Source organism: Glycine max, chromosome 3, assembly GCF_000004515.6.
Source record: "Glycine max cultivar Williams 82 chromosome 3, Glycine_max_v4.0, whole genome shotgun sequence".
Taxonomy (NCBI): Eukaryota; Viridiplantae; Streptophyta; class Magnoliopsida; order Fabales; family Fabaceae; genus Glycine; species Glycine max.
Genome location: NC_016090.4, coordinates 6411157 through 6425106, shown reverse-complemented (window position 1 = coordinate 6425106; position 13950 = coordinate 6411157). Strand labels below are relative to the sequence as shown.

Below are 13950 nucleotides of genomic sequence, written 5' to 3'. Positions count from 1 at the left end.
ATAACGCAATTTAATTAAGGAATATCATAGAAAGTGTGTACTTAGAGGGAAGGATAAAATATGTGAGGCATGTGTTAAAAGAAAATCTGAGAGAAAACTACATTCAATAAACACAATTTAATCCATGTTCACAATCTTGATCTAACCATGTAGAGAAAAAAAAAAAAAGAGAAAGCTACATGGCTAAGGTTGTGCAAAGGTGCATACTTTTAAACTGTTTGGTGATCTAGGCAACAATTTTATAGGCAGTTTAGATGAGAGCAAGGACTCCTTATTATAATGTTAGCCACCAAGTAAGCAGTCCAATCCATCATACGTCAGTCGCATGAAATATCCATCACTTAAAGTGTTATGATTAAATTAATAATCACCATAATTGATATATTTAATAATTCAAAGAATTGATTCTAAATAATTGATTAATGTTAATCCACAAATAAATAATCCAACATATTCCTATCCCTTTTATTTATTTATATATTTATTTGGACCAACAAAGTGTGTCCCTTGAGTACAAAGCAAGAGATTATTAATTAATTTCAATTGTTGGAGTTGTATAAAGTTCGTGCGTGGGATGGATTCAAGGTGTTTTCTTTTGAAATATGGGGATTCATGTTGTGTACTTGTCCAAAGTTCTTTTATTTTTCGCTGATAGAAATCATTACTGAATTCTTTTGCAGAGGGGAAGTACAAAAAATTTGTGTTAATTTTATGTGGCTTTGTTAGCTTCTAAGTTTGCTTTGCATGATTGAGACGTAGATGCAATTGAAATTGTACTTGATGATTCCACTCAACAATTGAATAATTACAACAGACGATGATGGGGGCTATGTGCATTACTCATTTACGTGAAGTAACAAATTACTGTTGTAATTGCAGTGAGACTTAAGGTGTAAATTAAATTAAAGGGACACTGTTGATGATGGTGTGACCCATTGAGTGAGGAAGTGGTGGGTGGGTTGAAGAAAGGGATTTGCACTAATCATTCTATTGGTCTCTAGTGCGAAATGTCATGAAAAAAATAAGAGTCCATGATAACCGAAAAGTGATTATTATGTCCTGGAATTTATATGCGTCCAGAAAGGTTAAACATTCAAATATTGTTTTCTGAGGTGTACCAAAATTTTGCTTCAAGTTTAGGCTTTGTAACATCACCAAATTTGGTGCAATTTTTAACAAGCAATTAATTTATAATATTATGTGGACGATCGGGATGTACTTTTTATTTATTTTAACTTCGATTTAGAAGTGTTCAAGATCGTAAGGTCTTACGCATTTTAATTATATAGTAATAATTTCGAAGTTTCACCTTATCATTCTCTGAAATTGCTATGGTACATTTCAGGGGTGGTGTATTTTTTATTTTATTTTTAGTTTTCTTAATTTGATTCGACTCAATTTAACCCCATTCTGGCTTTCATAAACTTTCGCAGTATTGAATATTATATTTATAAATAAATTCAAGTGATATTACTTAGATGAGTATTTGGTTTATTTGTTACTTACCCTGAACAAATATTTGTCAATGTATGTAATATGTATACCATTGGATTTTCTTAGCGAACTAACCAAATTATTTTTATATTTTAAAAAAAGGTTTTTCTTTTCTAGGAAAAAATGTGCAATCCGATAATATTAATTTTACAGCTATAACAAATGAAGTAAACTGCAGGTGAACCCAAGCAGAGAAACATTTATGCAAATTGTATACGTTGACTATTAAATCATTAATCAATATTAAGATAATTTAACAATAACTAGTTTAAAATTATATATATCATAATTTTTTATGTGTAAACATTTATACAGACAGGATAATACATATAAAATACTTCCTCCATAAAAGTTAGTTTATTTAGTTATTAATATTAAATTTATTTATAATTATAACATTTTTTCAAATTTATTCTTAATTTTGTTTGAAACCTACTCACTTCTCCCATCTACACAGGAGAGAAAAAAAAAAACTCAAATTGTTCTAGTCAACAAATAATTAATACACAAAAAACAATTAATAACTAAAGTTTTTTTTTCTTTCAATTTAAATTTAATTTCCCCCCTCCCTTTAATGTCTTTTGACCAAAGTTTCCTTCAACTACCCTGCAAAATGCAAACATAGCATAAAGATTTCTTGAATATTTTTCAATGAATGACATGCTTAGTTCCAAACGCATTCCTTCCCTTCGGTGTTAAATTTATTTCTTGAAAAAGTCACACAAAAAGTTCTAACACTTAAAATTACATGTACTATATTTCACCATTTCACAACCTTATAAAAACAGAAAGAGAAATTATATATAAAAAAAAAGAAAAGAAAGAGAAATTTATATTTTAAAGTGTGAAAAGAAAAATCAAGAACTAATGAGACAAACTGGACCACGATTTGAAGTTGCAAGCGTGCAACAAAGCAAAGAAGAAGAAGAACAACAACAAACATTCATTCTCCTTCTCTTTTTCTTACATTACACTTCACTCTTTGTCTTTACTCTAACACTCTTTTCGGTTAGCAAGTCTTTCCCTATTATTTTTGGCGGGAGCTATACCCCACCAACTTAAAAACAAACCCATCTTTCTCATAAATACTTCAACCTCCTTCTTTCCCATTCTCTCTCAACAAAAACACCACAAATAATAACATAACACCATTTTTAACACTCATACAATCTGCAACTGCAACTACACAAATACACACTTTCTTCTTTGGTTCTTACTTCCCATCCTTAAAACGCCGTCGTTGAAGTCACCATTCACTTGAAAAAATAGAAAGAATACTTCAATGACACTTTCTTCGTTTTTGTATATTGTTTTCATATTTCATTTCTTCTTCACATCCCCCTCACTCTCTTTGTCGTCCGATGGGCTCGCGCTTCTCGCCCTAAAGTCCGCCGTGGACGAGCCCTCCGCCGCCGCTTTCTCCGACTGGAACAACGGCGACCCCACGCCTTGTGCCTGGTCGGGGATCGCCTGCGCCAATGTCTCCGGCGAGGGGGAGCCGCGAGTTGTCGGAATTTCCCTCGCCGGAAAATCGCTCTCTGGCTACCTCCCCTCGGAGCTCGGCACGCTGCGATTCCTCCGGCGACTCAACCTCCACGACAACGCCTTCTCCGGCGTCCTCCCGGCGCAGCTCTCCAACGCCACCGCGCTCCACAGCCTCTTCCTTCACGGAAACAACCTCTCCGGCGCAATCCCCTCCTCCCTCTGCACCCTCCCCCGCCTCCAGAACCTTGACCTCTCCGAAAACGCCTTCTCCGGCCACATCCCGGAGCACCTCAGAAACTGCAAGAACCTCCAGCGCCTCGTCCTCGCCGGCAACAAATTCTCCGGCGAGATTCCGGCCGGCGTGTGGCCGGACCTGCAAAACCTCCTCCAACTCGACCTCTCCGATAACGAGTTAACAGGCTCAATCCCCAGCGAAATCGGAACCCTAATTTCCCTCTCCGGCACGCTGAACCTCTCCTTCAACCACCTCTCCGGTAAAATTCCGTCTTCGTTGGGAAAATTACCGGCAACAGTGATCTTTGACCTCAAAAACAATAACCTCAGCGGCGAGATTCCCCAGACGGGGTCGTTTTCCAACCAGGGCCCCACCGCGTTCCTCGGAAACCCAGACCTATGCGGGTTTCCACTCAGGAAATCGTGTTCTGGTTCGGACCGAAATTTTTCTTCCGGTTCGGACCAGAACAAACCGGACAACGGTAACCGGTCCAAGGGGCTGAGTCCGGGGCTAATTATTTTAATCTCGGCAGCTGATGCTGCTGTGGTGGCCTTGATTGGTCTTGTGATTGTTTACATTTATTGGAAGAGAAAGGATGATGAGAATGCTTGTAGTTGCATTAGGAAGAGGAGATTTGGTGAAGAGAAAGGGAACATGTGTGTGTGTGGTGGGTTATCATGTTTTGGTGGGGTGAAGAGTGATGATGATGATGATGAAGAGTTTGAAGGTGGTGAGGGTGAGGGTGAAGGGGAATTAGTGAGGATTGATAAGGGTTTGAGTTTTGAGCTTGATGAGTTGTTGAGGGCTTCAGCTTATGTGTTGGGGAAGAGTGGATTGGGGATTGTGTATAAGGTGGTGTTGGGGAATGGGGTTCCTGTGGCTGTGAGGAGGTTGGGGGAGGGTGGGGAACAGAGGTATAAGGAGTTTGCTGCTGAGGTTATGGCCATTGGGAAGGTCAAGCACCCTAATGTTGTGAGGTTGAGGGCTTACTATTGGGCACATGATGAGAAGCTTCTCATCAGTGATTTCATCTCCAATGGCAATTTGGCTCATGCCCTTAGAGGTTAGTTCTTTTCTGTTTCACTTTTTAGTTGATTGTTTTTGGGTTAAAAAGATATTTTGGTCTCGGAAAGTGTATATAGACTATAAACTGTTATTATAGTCTCGGAAAGTAAAAGAATTCAAAAATAATTTCTTTAAGTGCAATTTAACATATGACTTAAGTATGATATAAATATATGTTTAAGGATAAAAATATAACAAACGATTAAATTTAGAAACTTAATTACATGAACATAAATGAAATAACTTACACTTTTAGGAATTTTTAGTATTCTTACTATATTAATGTTACAATGCTGTACACTTTTGGCGAGCAAAATAACTTTTTATCCTTGATTTTGTTTGTTGAGTTCATGCATTTGAAAACAGGGGATATGATTGAGAGTGATATTGATAGGCAATAGTGATCGAGAAGGTTAAAAGTACAATAAATTAATTAATGATAGGTGAATATTTCGAACTTGATGCATGACATGTATGAGTTAGAAAAAGCCTAATCATTCATGCATCGATGATGGATTAATATAATAGCGAAAGCATCACACTCACACATATAGTAATATTGTACTCTCTTGTCCATGTGGCAGATAAATTAGTTTTAATTTCTTTGCTTAAAAGAGAAGTTTATTTATTTAGTGACTTAGTTTAAAAGGGAGCACCAGCACGTAATGTGAATTATTTAAATAGAACTTGAGTTCCATGTCAACTGTTTTTTTCGTTTTTAATAGTTCATATTTATATATGTTGTATATTCTACGTTCTACTGTGCCTCAAAGTATATATATATATATATATATATATATATATATATATATATATATATATATATATCATGATCCGTGAGTTAGTTTGTCCAGTCCATGGCAACTTATGTTTCATGAGATACTAGGCATGAGTAATTTTATGTTGTGTGATATGTATAGAATTGGTAGCTATAAAGATAATTTTTTTTTTGAGAATATAAAGATTACCAAAAGAAAATGAGTTGAAACCTTTATCAATTAGATATTGAAAAGATACTTTAGATTTCCTTGTTTAGAAAGTAGGAGGAAATTTGATTTGGAGTTTTTGTCTGTTGTGTAGTTGATGACGTTGATGGAATATGCCACCTGCTAGAACAAAAGACAATGCTGTTGGTTCAGCATGTGTGTGATGTTTTTTCTTTTCCTGATTGTTTTTGTTTGTTAGGTTGGGTTCATGCAGTAAAGTGAACAAGGAATTTGAATCAGAATGATATTGATAGGAAATAGTGAAAAGGTTAAAAGAACCAATAAATTAATTAATGATAGGTGGATATTTCGAACATGATGCATGACATGTATGAGTCAAAAAAGACTAGTCATTCATACATGGATGATGGGGAAAAAGCATCACACTCACACATTTAGCAATTTTGTACTCTGTTGTCCATGTGGCTTATAACTTATATGTTAGTTTTTAATTTCTTTGCTTAAAGGGAAAGTTTATTTTATTTAGTGATTTAGTTTAAGCAGGACCTGGTACTGGGACTTATTAAATAGGATTTGAGTTCTTTGTCTACTTTTTTGTTAAATGGCCCACATTTATATACGGTATATACTCTACATTCTATTGTTCCTCAAAAAGTACATATTCTATTGTGGTCCGTGAATTGAGTTTGTCCAGTTCATGGCAACTTTCTGTTGTTTTTCATGAGAAAGTAGGTATGAGTAATTTTATGTTGTGACATGTATATTTGGTAGCTATGAAGATAGATAAAAAAAAAATTCGGTAAGGAAAAGATAAAGAAACTTTACATTCCTTGTGGATTTTATAAGTTTTTGTTCCAATTTTAGAAAACAATTAGATGCAAAGTGAATTTGCATGAAAGAATATCAATCCTTAGGTCAAATTGTTTACTTATCTGAGTTATCTCTCGTGATATAAGAAGGTATTTTCACGATGCTGGCTAGAATATTTCTGTTTTTTTTCTAAAAACAGTAGTATATTTTCTTACTTAGAAAGTAAGAGGGAAATTGGATTTGGAGCTTTTGTCTGTTGCGGGGTTGATGACGTTGAGGGATATGCCACTTGCTAGAAGCCTAGAACTAAAGACAACTCTGTTGGTTCAGCATGTGTCTGGGAGATGAATTGGCAAGACACACACGCTCTTGGTGGGGACCAAGAACAATTTCTTGTCTTCTTGAGCTTTAATCACTATTTACTAACAAAACAAAACTTACATATCAAAGTTCCAGTTTCACTCTTCCAATCCATTTCTCTTGTCAACTGCAAGCAATGTTGTTTGAGGTTAAAATCTTTTTTCTTTTTAAAATCATTGTTTTACTTCTTCCCCAAGACTTCTGAGTTTTGAGTACTTGGATCCCCCTTATACCTTTCTTTACTTACACACCATATCCATATTTTTCAAAACTAGCCTCCTTCAAAATATCTCAAGAAGGCACGTTTGCGCCTTTTTACTCAGGAAAATAAGTTATTCATATCTTGGTGAAAATGAGTGTTTTTTATTTCATGGTTTATTTTATCTTTTAGGTTACTAACCATTCTCGATTATGAAGCACAATCTCTACCATCTTCGTTACTCTTAACCAGGGTCCTACTAGAAATTGTTTTCTTACCTTTTCCTTGCTTCCACTGCACCTATGTCTCACCCATACTATTAGAAGAAAGAAAAATACTAGTAGAACATTCTCTAATACACTCATCAGTCGCGTCCTTTATAATTGGCTTAAGTTAAAATCACAAAACTGTATTCCACTTCTCATTTAGTGAGATTCTACTCATGATTTTGCAGTAGTTTCTAATTAAATTTAAACAATAAAATGTGTTAAAAAGAATGTATGAAAGTGTGCTGCTAGCACTCCTATTAAAGTCGACATATATTTGAAGTTGCAATAAAATGTATATCATGATCTGCATTTGCATTCTGTACCAGATGTTACAAACAATCTTTCCAATTAAAATTATCAGCCACTAACAAACATTCACTGGTGCTAATGCTTTACTTCACTCAATTTGACAATGTGCTGCAGGGAGAAATGGCCAACCATCTACAAATCTTTCATGGTCCACCAGGCTGAGAATCGCCAAAGGAACAGCGAGGGGCCTGGCCTATCTCCACGAATGCAGTCCAAGAAAATTCGTCCATGGCGACATCAAGCCCTCCAACATCCTGCTAGACAACGACTTTCAACCCTACATATCCGATTTTGGCCTCAACCGTCTAATCAGCATCACCGGCAACAACCCCTCCACCGGTGGATTCATGGGTGGAGCTCTTCCTTACATGAACTCATCACAGAAAGAGAGAACCAACAATTACAAAGCCCCCGAGGCTCGAGTCCCTGGCTGCAGAACCACCCAGAAATGGGATGTGTATTCGTTTGGAGTTATCCTGCTTGAAATACTAACTGGGAGGTCACCAGAGTCATCTCCCACCACATCAACTTCCATGGAAGTCCCTGACTTGGTAAGGTGGGTTAGAAAAGGATTCGATCAAGAAAGCCCATTATCCGAAATGGTTGATCCATCTCTGCTCCAAGAAGTGCGCGTCAAGAAAGAGGTTCTGGCTGTGTTTCATGTTGCACTGTCTTGCACTGAGGAAGATCCAGAGGCTCGGCCTAGGATGAAAACTGTCTGCGAAAATCTTGATAAGATTGGAACGTAATGTTTGAACGTGCGCAGTGTGCTAGCTCTAGGACTCAACCTGAGACTGCAATTTATGTACCAAAAAGATGCACTTCAATCTAACAATGCATTTCTGTGGTAACACTAAGATGGTTTTTATGCTGGGCATCAATATGGTGCTGCAATTCTGTTCCTTCCGTCTTGGATAAGCCCTTTACCTATGTTTTGGAACTCAAGCAATTTTTGGAGAGATGTAATTATCACGGTCTCACTTACATTCCATTCTCATTTTATTATTTTTTGTTACATATCGGAATTGTAAGATATTTTAATTTTTGTTCTGATCTCTTTTCCTCCAAAATGTTATTGCAATGCCACAACACCTTGCATTATTATTTGAGTTTGCAAATTAATTCTGGATGATATTGTGCATGTACCACTAGTACTTGTAGCCGTTTGGGGTTTGGAAAAGGGATTATTTGGGTTGGAATTTGTTTAGGAGCGAAGTAGTAAAACATGAAATAAAAACTTTAAGAAGTTGAACAGAGAGTGGGAAAAGGGACCTTGAAAACTCAGCATGGGGATGACACTCTAGGGAGACAAAAAGGATCTAAGGATAAATGAGAACCTAAAGTGGTACTTGGATTTGTGGGATTGGGTGGAACTCGTTTTAGTTACAACTATTAGACAAAGATAAGATAATTCAAATCTCAAATGTTTATTTTAAGTCTGATTTATTGAGATATATGAGTCTGTTTTGGATCTTAACTCTTAGTTGGCTTAAGGAGGAGGTTAGGATCTCTCCAATCCGATTAATTTTGAGTTGCTTGAAGAATGGCTGTTTAGAATGTTACTTTCCTCTTTTTTCTACTTCCAAGTGAAGTGGCTGTTGTTTAATTGATAATAGAATATGTTTGGGACATGTTCTGAGTCCCTATGGTGGTTGCCTTGGTGTTTAAGTAAGATGGACTAAAGTTATAGTTTGGGGCATGATCAAATTTTTGAGTAGGACAACTGATGATGATTCTGTAAATTGAATGTTGTTCATGTAGGAGATTATCATGTTTGTAATTTGATTTATGATGCCAAATGTTGGGTGAATTGTTCTTTTGAGCTCTGCGTTAGAGTATGAATAAATTAGATAAGATTTGATGATAGAAACCAAAGGAAATTTGGTGTGTAAATGCCCTGTTCCTTGTGGATATTGCATAGAGTGTTATTGACTGTGTTTAATATATTGAATTGACAATTGGTGACTATTGCTGGACTAGTTGGATGTTGATCTATCTAATTCCTAACCAGCCAAAAGCATCAATTCAGTAAAATCATTCGAAGACGGTAATTGCTTTACTGTGATCTTCACAAGACATTCATTTTTTTGTAAAAAGAACATAACAGGGTGACAAATAAAGGCTGTCAATTATGCAAGAGAAATTCCAATAGTTTTTATTTATTTATTTATTTTAAGTTTTGGGTCATCTCCTTTGTGGGAAACATAAGGAGTTGTGGGAAGTCAACTTTACAAGCTTAAAAAGCTGCCTAGTAAAACAAATTCATGATGTAATGAAATTAAGTTTTGAAGATTTGGACAGCAAAGATCAAAAGGTTTTTTTTAGGTGGTCCTTGAAAGTGGTAGGTATTGTCACATCAGTTCCTAAAATTCATATTGTAATTAGTCCCTAAATTTAACTACTTACTACCATCCAAGTCTCTAAGCATATGTTAATATTATCGTTTTATTCACACTTTTTTTTATGAATTTTGGAATAATTTGATTGTTGATTTACACTTTTAGATTTTCCTTTTTTTAAAAAATATTCAATTCTAGGACTTACGTGACAACACTTTACAAATTCAAGAACTAAAGTGATCATTTACTTGATTTTTTTTCTAGATCTTGTTTGTTTCTTTAGTGTGTTGATTTTGGAAGTGAGCTACATAAAAATTATAGAGTGAATAACCAAATGTGTTCATGAAAGTCTAAGGCGTCGGTTAGCCGGTCTCCAAATGAAAGAAACTTGCAAAAAAGTCATGTTCTATCAATACTAACTTGCCACACACATCCATATTAGCAATGACCAAAATAAAACTTTTAAAACCAAAATGATAGTTTAATCTTTATTTATTTTAAATATTTTCTTCTCGTGTCTATGTTAACAGACATTAAATGAAACTTTCAAGGACCAAAATAAAGTTTTTTTTTAAAAAATTTTCTTCTTCTTGTGACTACATTAACAAGGACTAAAATGAAACATTTAGGGGCCAAAATAAAAATCTACATCCTCGAACCACATTGTACTACGGAAGAGACCTATTCTGTGCCACTTGCAACATGATAACTGCTAACTATGAATATAGTTTGAGGTTAAATTATATAGAAATTTGTAATTTTTCTCTCATAATTTTTCCTTTTTGAGTAAATAATTGTTAAATTAATATCATTTAAGTTTTTGTGCAAAGAATATTAAAAGTGATGAATTTATGATGCTTAGTGAGTAAAATAAAGCCCAAAAAAGAAGGATAATTCAAGAAGGCATGAATAATTAAGGAAAGTGAGCTAATTAAGGAAGCAAAGCTAATTAAGAAAAACATGACTAATTAAGAAAAGTATGACTAACTTAGGAAAGTAAATGCAGATTTAGTGTAAAAAATCCCGCTAATCTGCACATATAAAAGAAGAAGAGAGAAGAAGAAAAAAACACACACAAAAATTCCAAGAGAATATAATTCCTTATAGAAGACAAAAGCTAGAAGAAGGAGAAGCAAACATAGGGAGTTATTCCTTCCATCCATTCCCTTTCATATCTTCTTCCCCTTTATTAAATATTTCCTTTTTGTAATTGTAAAGTCTTCATGACAATGAGAGGCTAAACCCCCTTTGTTGGGAACTTGACAGCCTTACTATTCTTAATGTAATTTTTCTTCCTATCTATTTATGAATATTACATTTGCATTATTTTTTTCTTGTGCTTAATATTATTGCTTGTAGCTTGATCACCCATTTGCATGGTAAGTTTTAGGGGTAGTGCTGGAAAACATTATTTTCTAATAGAACTGAGAAATTGTATATAAATAAAGTTATCACTAGAGATATGTTGATATTTGTTTAGCATATTATACATCTCTATACTTAATGCAATTTACTATTTTAGCTCTATAAAGGGATTTGAGAGAGAAAATAGATAAATTAGACTCTTTCATGCGGGACCAAAGTTAGAGTATACTAGTAGATGCAGGTGTAAATTGGAATAATTATAAATAGAGAAAAATCATTAACATTACATCATAGAGTAGCTCTGGAAAACTAAGTTCCAAACATTTTCATCTTATGAATTTACTTTTACAATATTATTGGGTTCTCTAATCCTTCTGTCTTTTAATTTAAATTCTTGTTTAATTTCTCCTCTTGTTTGATTTAATTTTCTATCAGTTTAAATTATTGTTTTTCTATAATCTTTTCAAATCTTTTTCTTAATCAAATATTTATCTACTTAAGTATAAACAAAGTCTCTGTGAATACGATATTCAGACTTCCGTTTTAACTTTGCTACTTGGGATGAATTGGTGCACTTGCCAATCCATCAACACAATGTTTGACTACTTTAAGGATTGTTGACTATTCCTATAAATCAACATAAGAATTTACAACATGCTTTGATCTCACTCATACACTTCCCATGAAATTTCCAAGGAGCTTATCCATCCCAAAATTTCTCCTAGTCAAGCACGCTTAACGATGGAGTTTTTAAGTGATGAATTATCAAAATGTAGATGCATCCTATTGGTATATATAGTATTAGTTAAGTCCTTCAAGTTATCCTTAACTGTACACAACCCCACACTTGCACAACCTCTAGATCCCTCTTATTTAGGTGTGTAAAAGGTTCATTCATGTATCCCTCTTGTAACACCCGTTGAATCACACCAGAAAGAGAGGGATCTAGAGAATGTGCGGTATGAGACTGTATAGTTAAGGATGACCTAAAAGAATTAATTGGTACTACCTTTCCTATACTAATAAGATGCATATACTTTTCGGTTGCCTAACACATAAGAACTCCATGGTTAAGTGTACTTGACTTGGAGTAGTTATGGGATGAGTAACCTTCTAGGATGTTTCCCAGAAAACATTTAAAGTGAGGGAAAAATATGCTGAAAAGTCTCGTGTTGGTTTGTGGGGTCAGTCATTGATCCTGTAAGCAGTTAGAGCTGATTGTCGAGGTCTTGAAAAGGACTAACTATGGAGGATTCTGACTAGTAAAGGGTTATGACCAACAAAGATGTTGAGTAAAGTGTCACTGTGTGAAGTGATGTAGTGTGAGAGTTGTCAATAAGTTGAAAATCAGGGATGTTACACCTCCTACTGAAAGCCTTCCAAGAGTTTCTCCTTGTCCATGCCTAATCTCTTTTGCATTGACAATCACTCCCCGCTCTCATTAGCGCTCAGATGTTACATTAGACATTGATCTTAAAATATTTTAATAATTTCAATTTTGAAAAACTTCTTCGCTGAAATGTCATATATAGGAATTGTTAACATTATTCTGTAAGCCATATATGCATTTGGAAATATAACTGTCAATTGGTGTGTAATTTTTCTCTTGTATAATTCAGTGAAGGAAGTTGAAGAATTCCTTCCAAATAAGGAATGCCAAGTTTTATATTGTAGCCCTTAAAAGAATTAAGAGAAAGAGTTAAGAGAAAAAGTCAAGAAAAATAGAAAAAGAAAAGGAATGATACTTTTGTTTTTATTCTAACCCATTGTTTAATTGTGATGAGTTTATTTGAAAGGAAATTGAAGAAGTCCTTCCAAATGAGGATTGTGAAGTTTTATATTCCAAATGAGGATTGTGAAGCCCTTTCTATAGGATTGTGAAGTTTTATCACTAAAGTTTAGGTAGTTTAAATGCAAAGTGAAAAATTGCATTTTACTAGATGAACCTTAGTTGAATGGATGCAATGGAAGTTATTTTTGTTTCAACTTTCAACAAAAATTATTTATTATAGTTGATGACAATCTTCACTATAAATAGAGAAGAGAATTAGTGGAGAAACAACACATGAAGAGAGAGAGTGTGAAAAGAGAGATTGTGAAACAAAGTCACTTTGTTGAGAGAAAAAAGTATTTGTGTGAGAGTGTTATAATTTCTTGTAACCATTAAGTGGGGTACTCGGGTTTGTAGAGTGATACACTATTTGGGGTGAGTTACAATCTTGTAATCATTTTTGTGATAATGAAATACTTTTTGAGACGGTTTCGTGGACGTATACAAGAGGTGTCGAATCACGTTAAATTCTTATATTTGTTATTATTTTTTCTATGGTGTAATCTTTGTGTATTCTCATGATCCTTTGTGGGTGTGGATAATTTTTGTTTATGGAAGCATTGATTACCTAACAAAGACCTATAGAAAGGGCTTGGGCCACCTAATACTTGGCCGACCCTAAGTAATTTGGATATATTAGGGATTTAACCAACATATTTATGTTTCATTCGTGTTATCTTTCATTTTCAAAAATTTCAATGATGTCTAAATTAGGGTTTGTAATTGGACTCCATCTCCTCTGAAGATGAAGCTCATGTCTAAAATCAGTGGAGCCATGAGATGAGACGAAGAAAAAGAATCATTATTGTAAACACCCCGATCGAATCACACCAGAATGAGAGATATCTAAACATTGTGCAAATATAAGATTGTATAGTAGAGGATAAGTTAAAAGAATTAATTGGTACTACCTATACCAACAAGATACATTTACTTTTCGATAAACAATCACTTAAGAACTTCATAGTTAAGCATGCTTGTCTTAGAGTAGTTTTGGGATGGGTGACCTTTTGGAAAGTTTGCTAGAAAGCATGTGAGTGAGAACAAAACATATTGAAAAACATACTGAAAAGTCTTGTATTGATTTATGGGGTCAGTTGTTGATCCTGGAAGCAGACAGAGTGATTTTCAAGGTCTCAAAAAGGGCTACTTACGAAGGGTTTAGACCGATGGGTTTTGACCAAAAAGGATGTTGAGTGAAGTGTCATTGCATGAAATGCCATGGTGTGAGAGCTGTTGAGA

The 13950-nt window shown here is 34.7% G+C and overlaps 1 protein-coding gene across 1 annotated transcript; it reads left to right on the top strand.

The window, feature by feature from the left end:
• The first annotated feature begins 2620 nt into the window (after positions 1 to 2620).
• LOC100787556 (receptor protein kinase-like protein ZAR1) lies at positions 2621 to 8214 on the top strand. Its single transcript, XM_006576438.4, has 2 exons — positions 2621 to 4277; positions 7288 to 8214. The coding sequence occupies exons 1-2, from the start codon at positions 2777 to 2779 to the stop codon at positions 7920 to 7922; spliced, it is 2136 nt and encodes a 711-aa protein (XP_006576501.2). The 5' UTR covers positions 2621 to 2776; the 3' UTR covers positions 7923 to 8214.
• The last annotated feature ends 5736 nt before the right edge of the window (positions 8215 to 13950 follow it).

What these genes read in the sequence shown, in the direction of transcription:
- LOC100787556 (XM_006576438.4), top strand. Translation starts at nt 2,777, where the DNA reads ATGACACTTTCTTCGTTTTTGTATATTGTTTTCATATTTCATTTCTTC. An exon ending in TTTGGCTCATGCCCTTAGAG is followed by an intron (nt 4,278 to 7,287) that starts GTTAGTTCTTTT and finishes AATGTGCTGCAG; the next exon opens with GGAGAAATGGCCAACCATCT.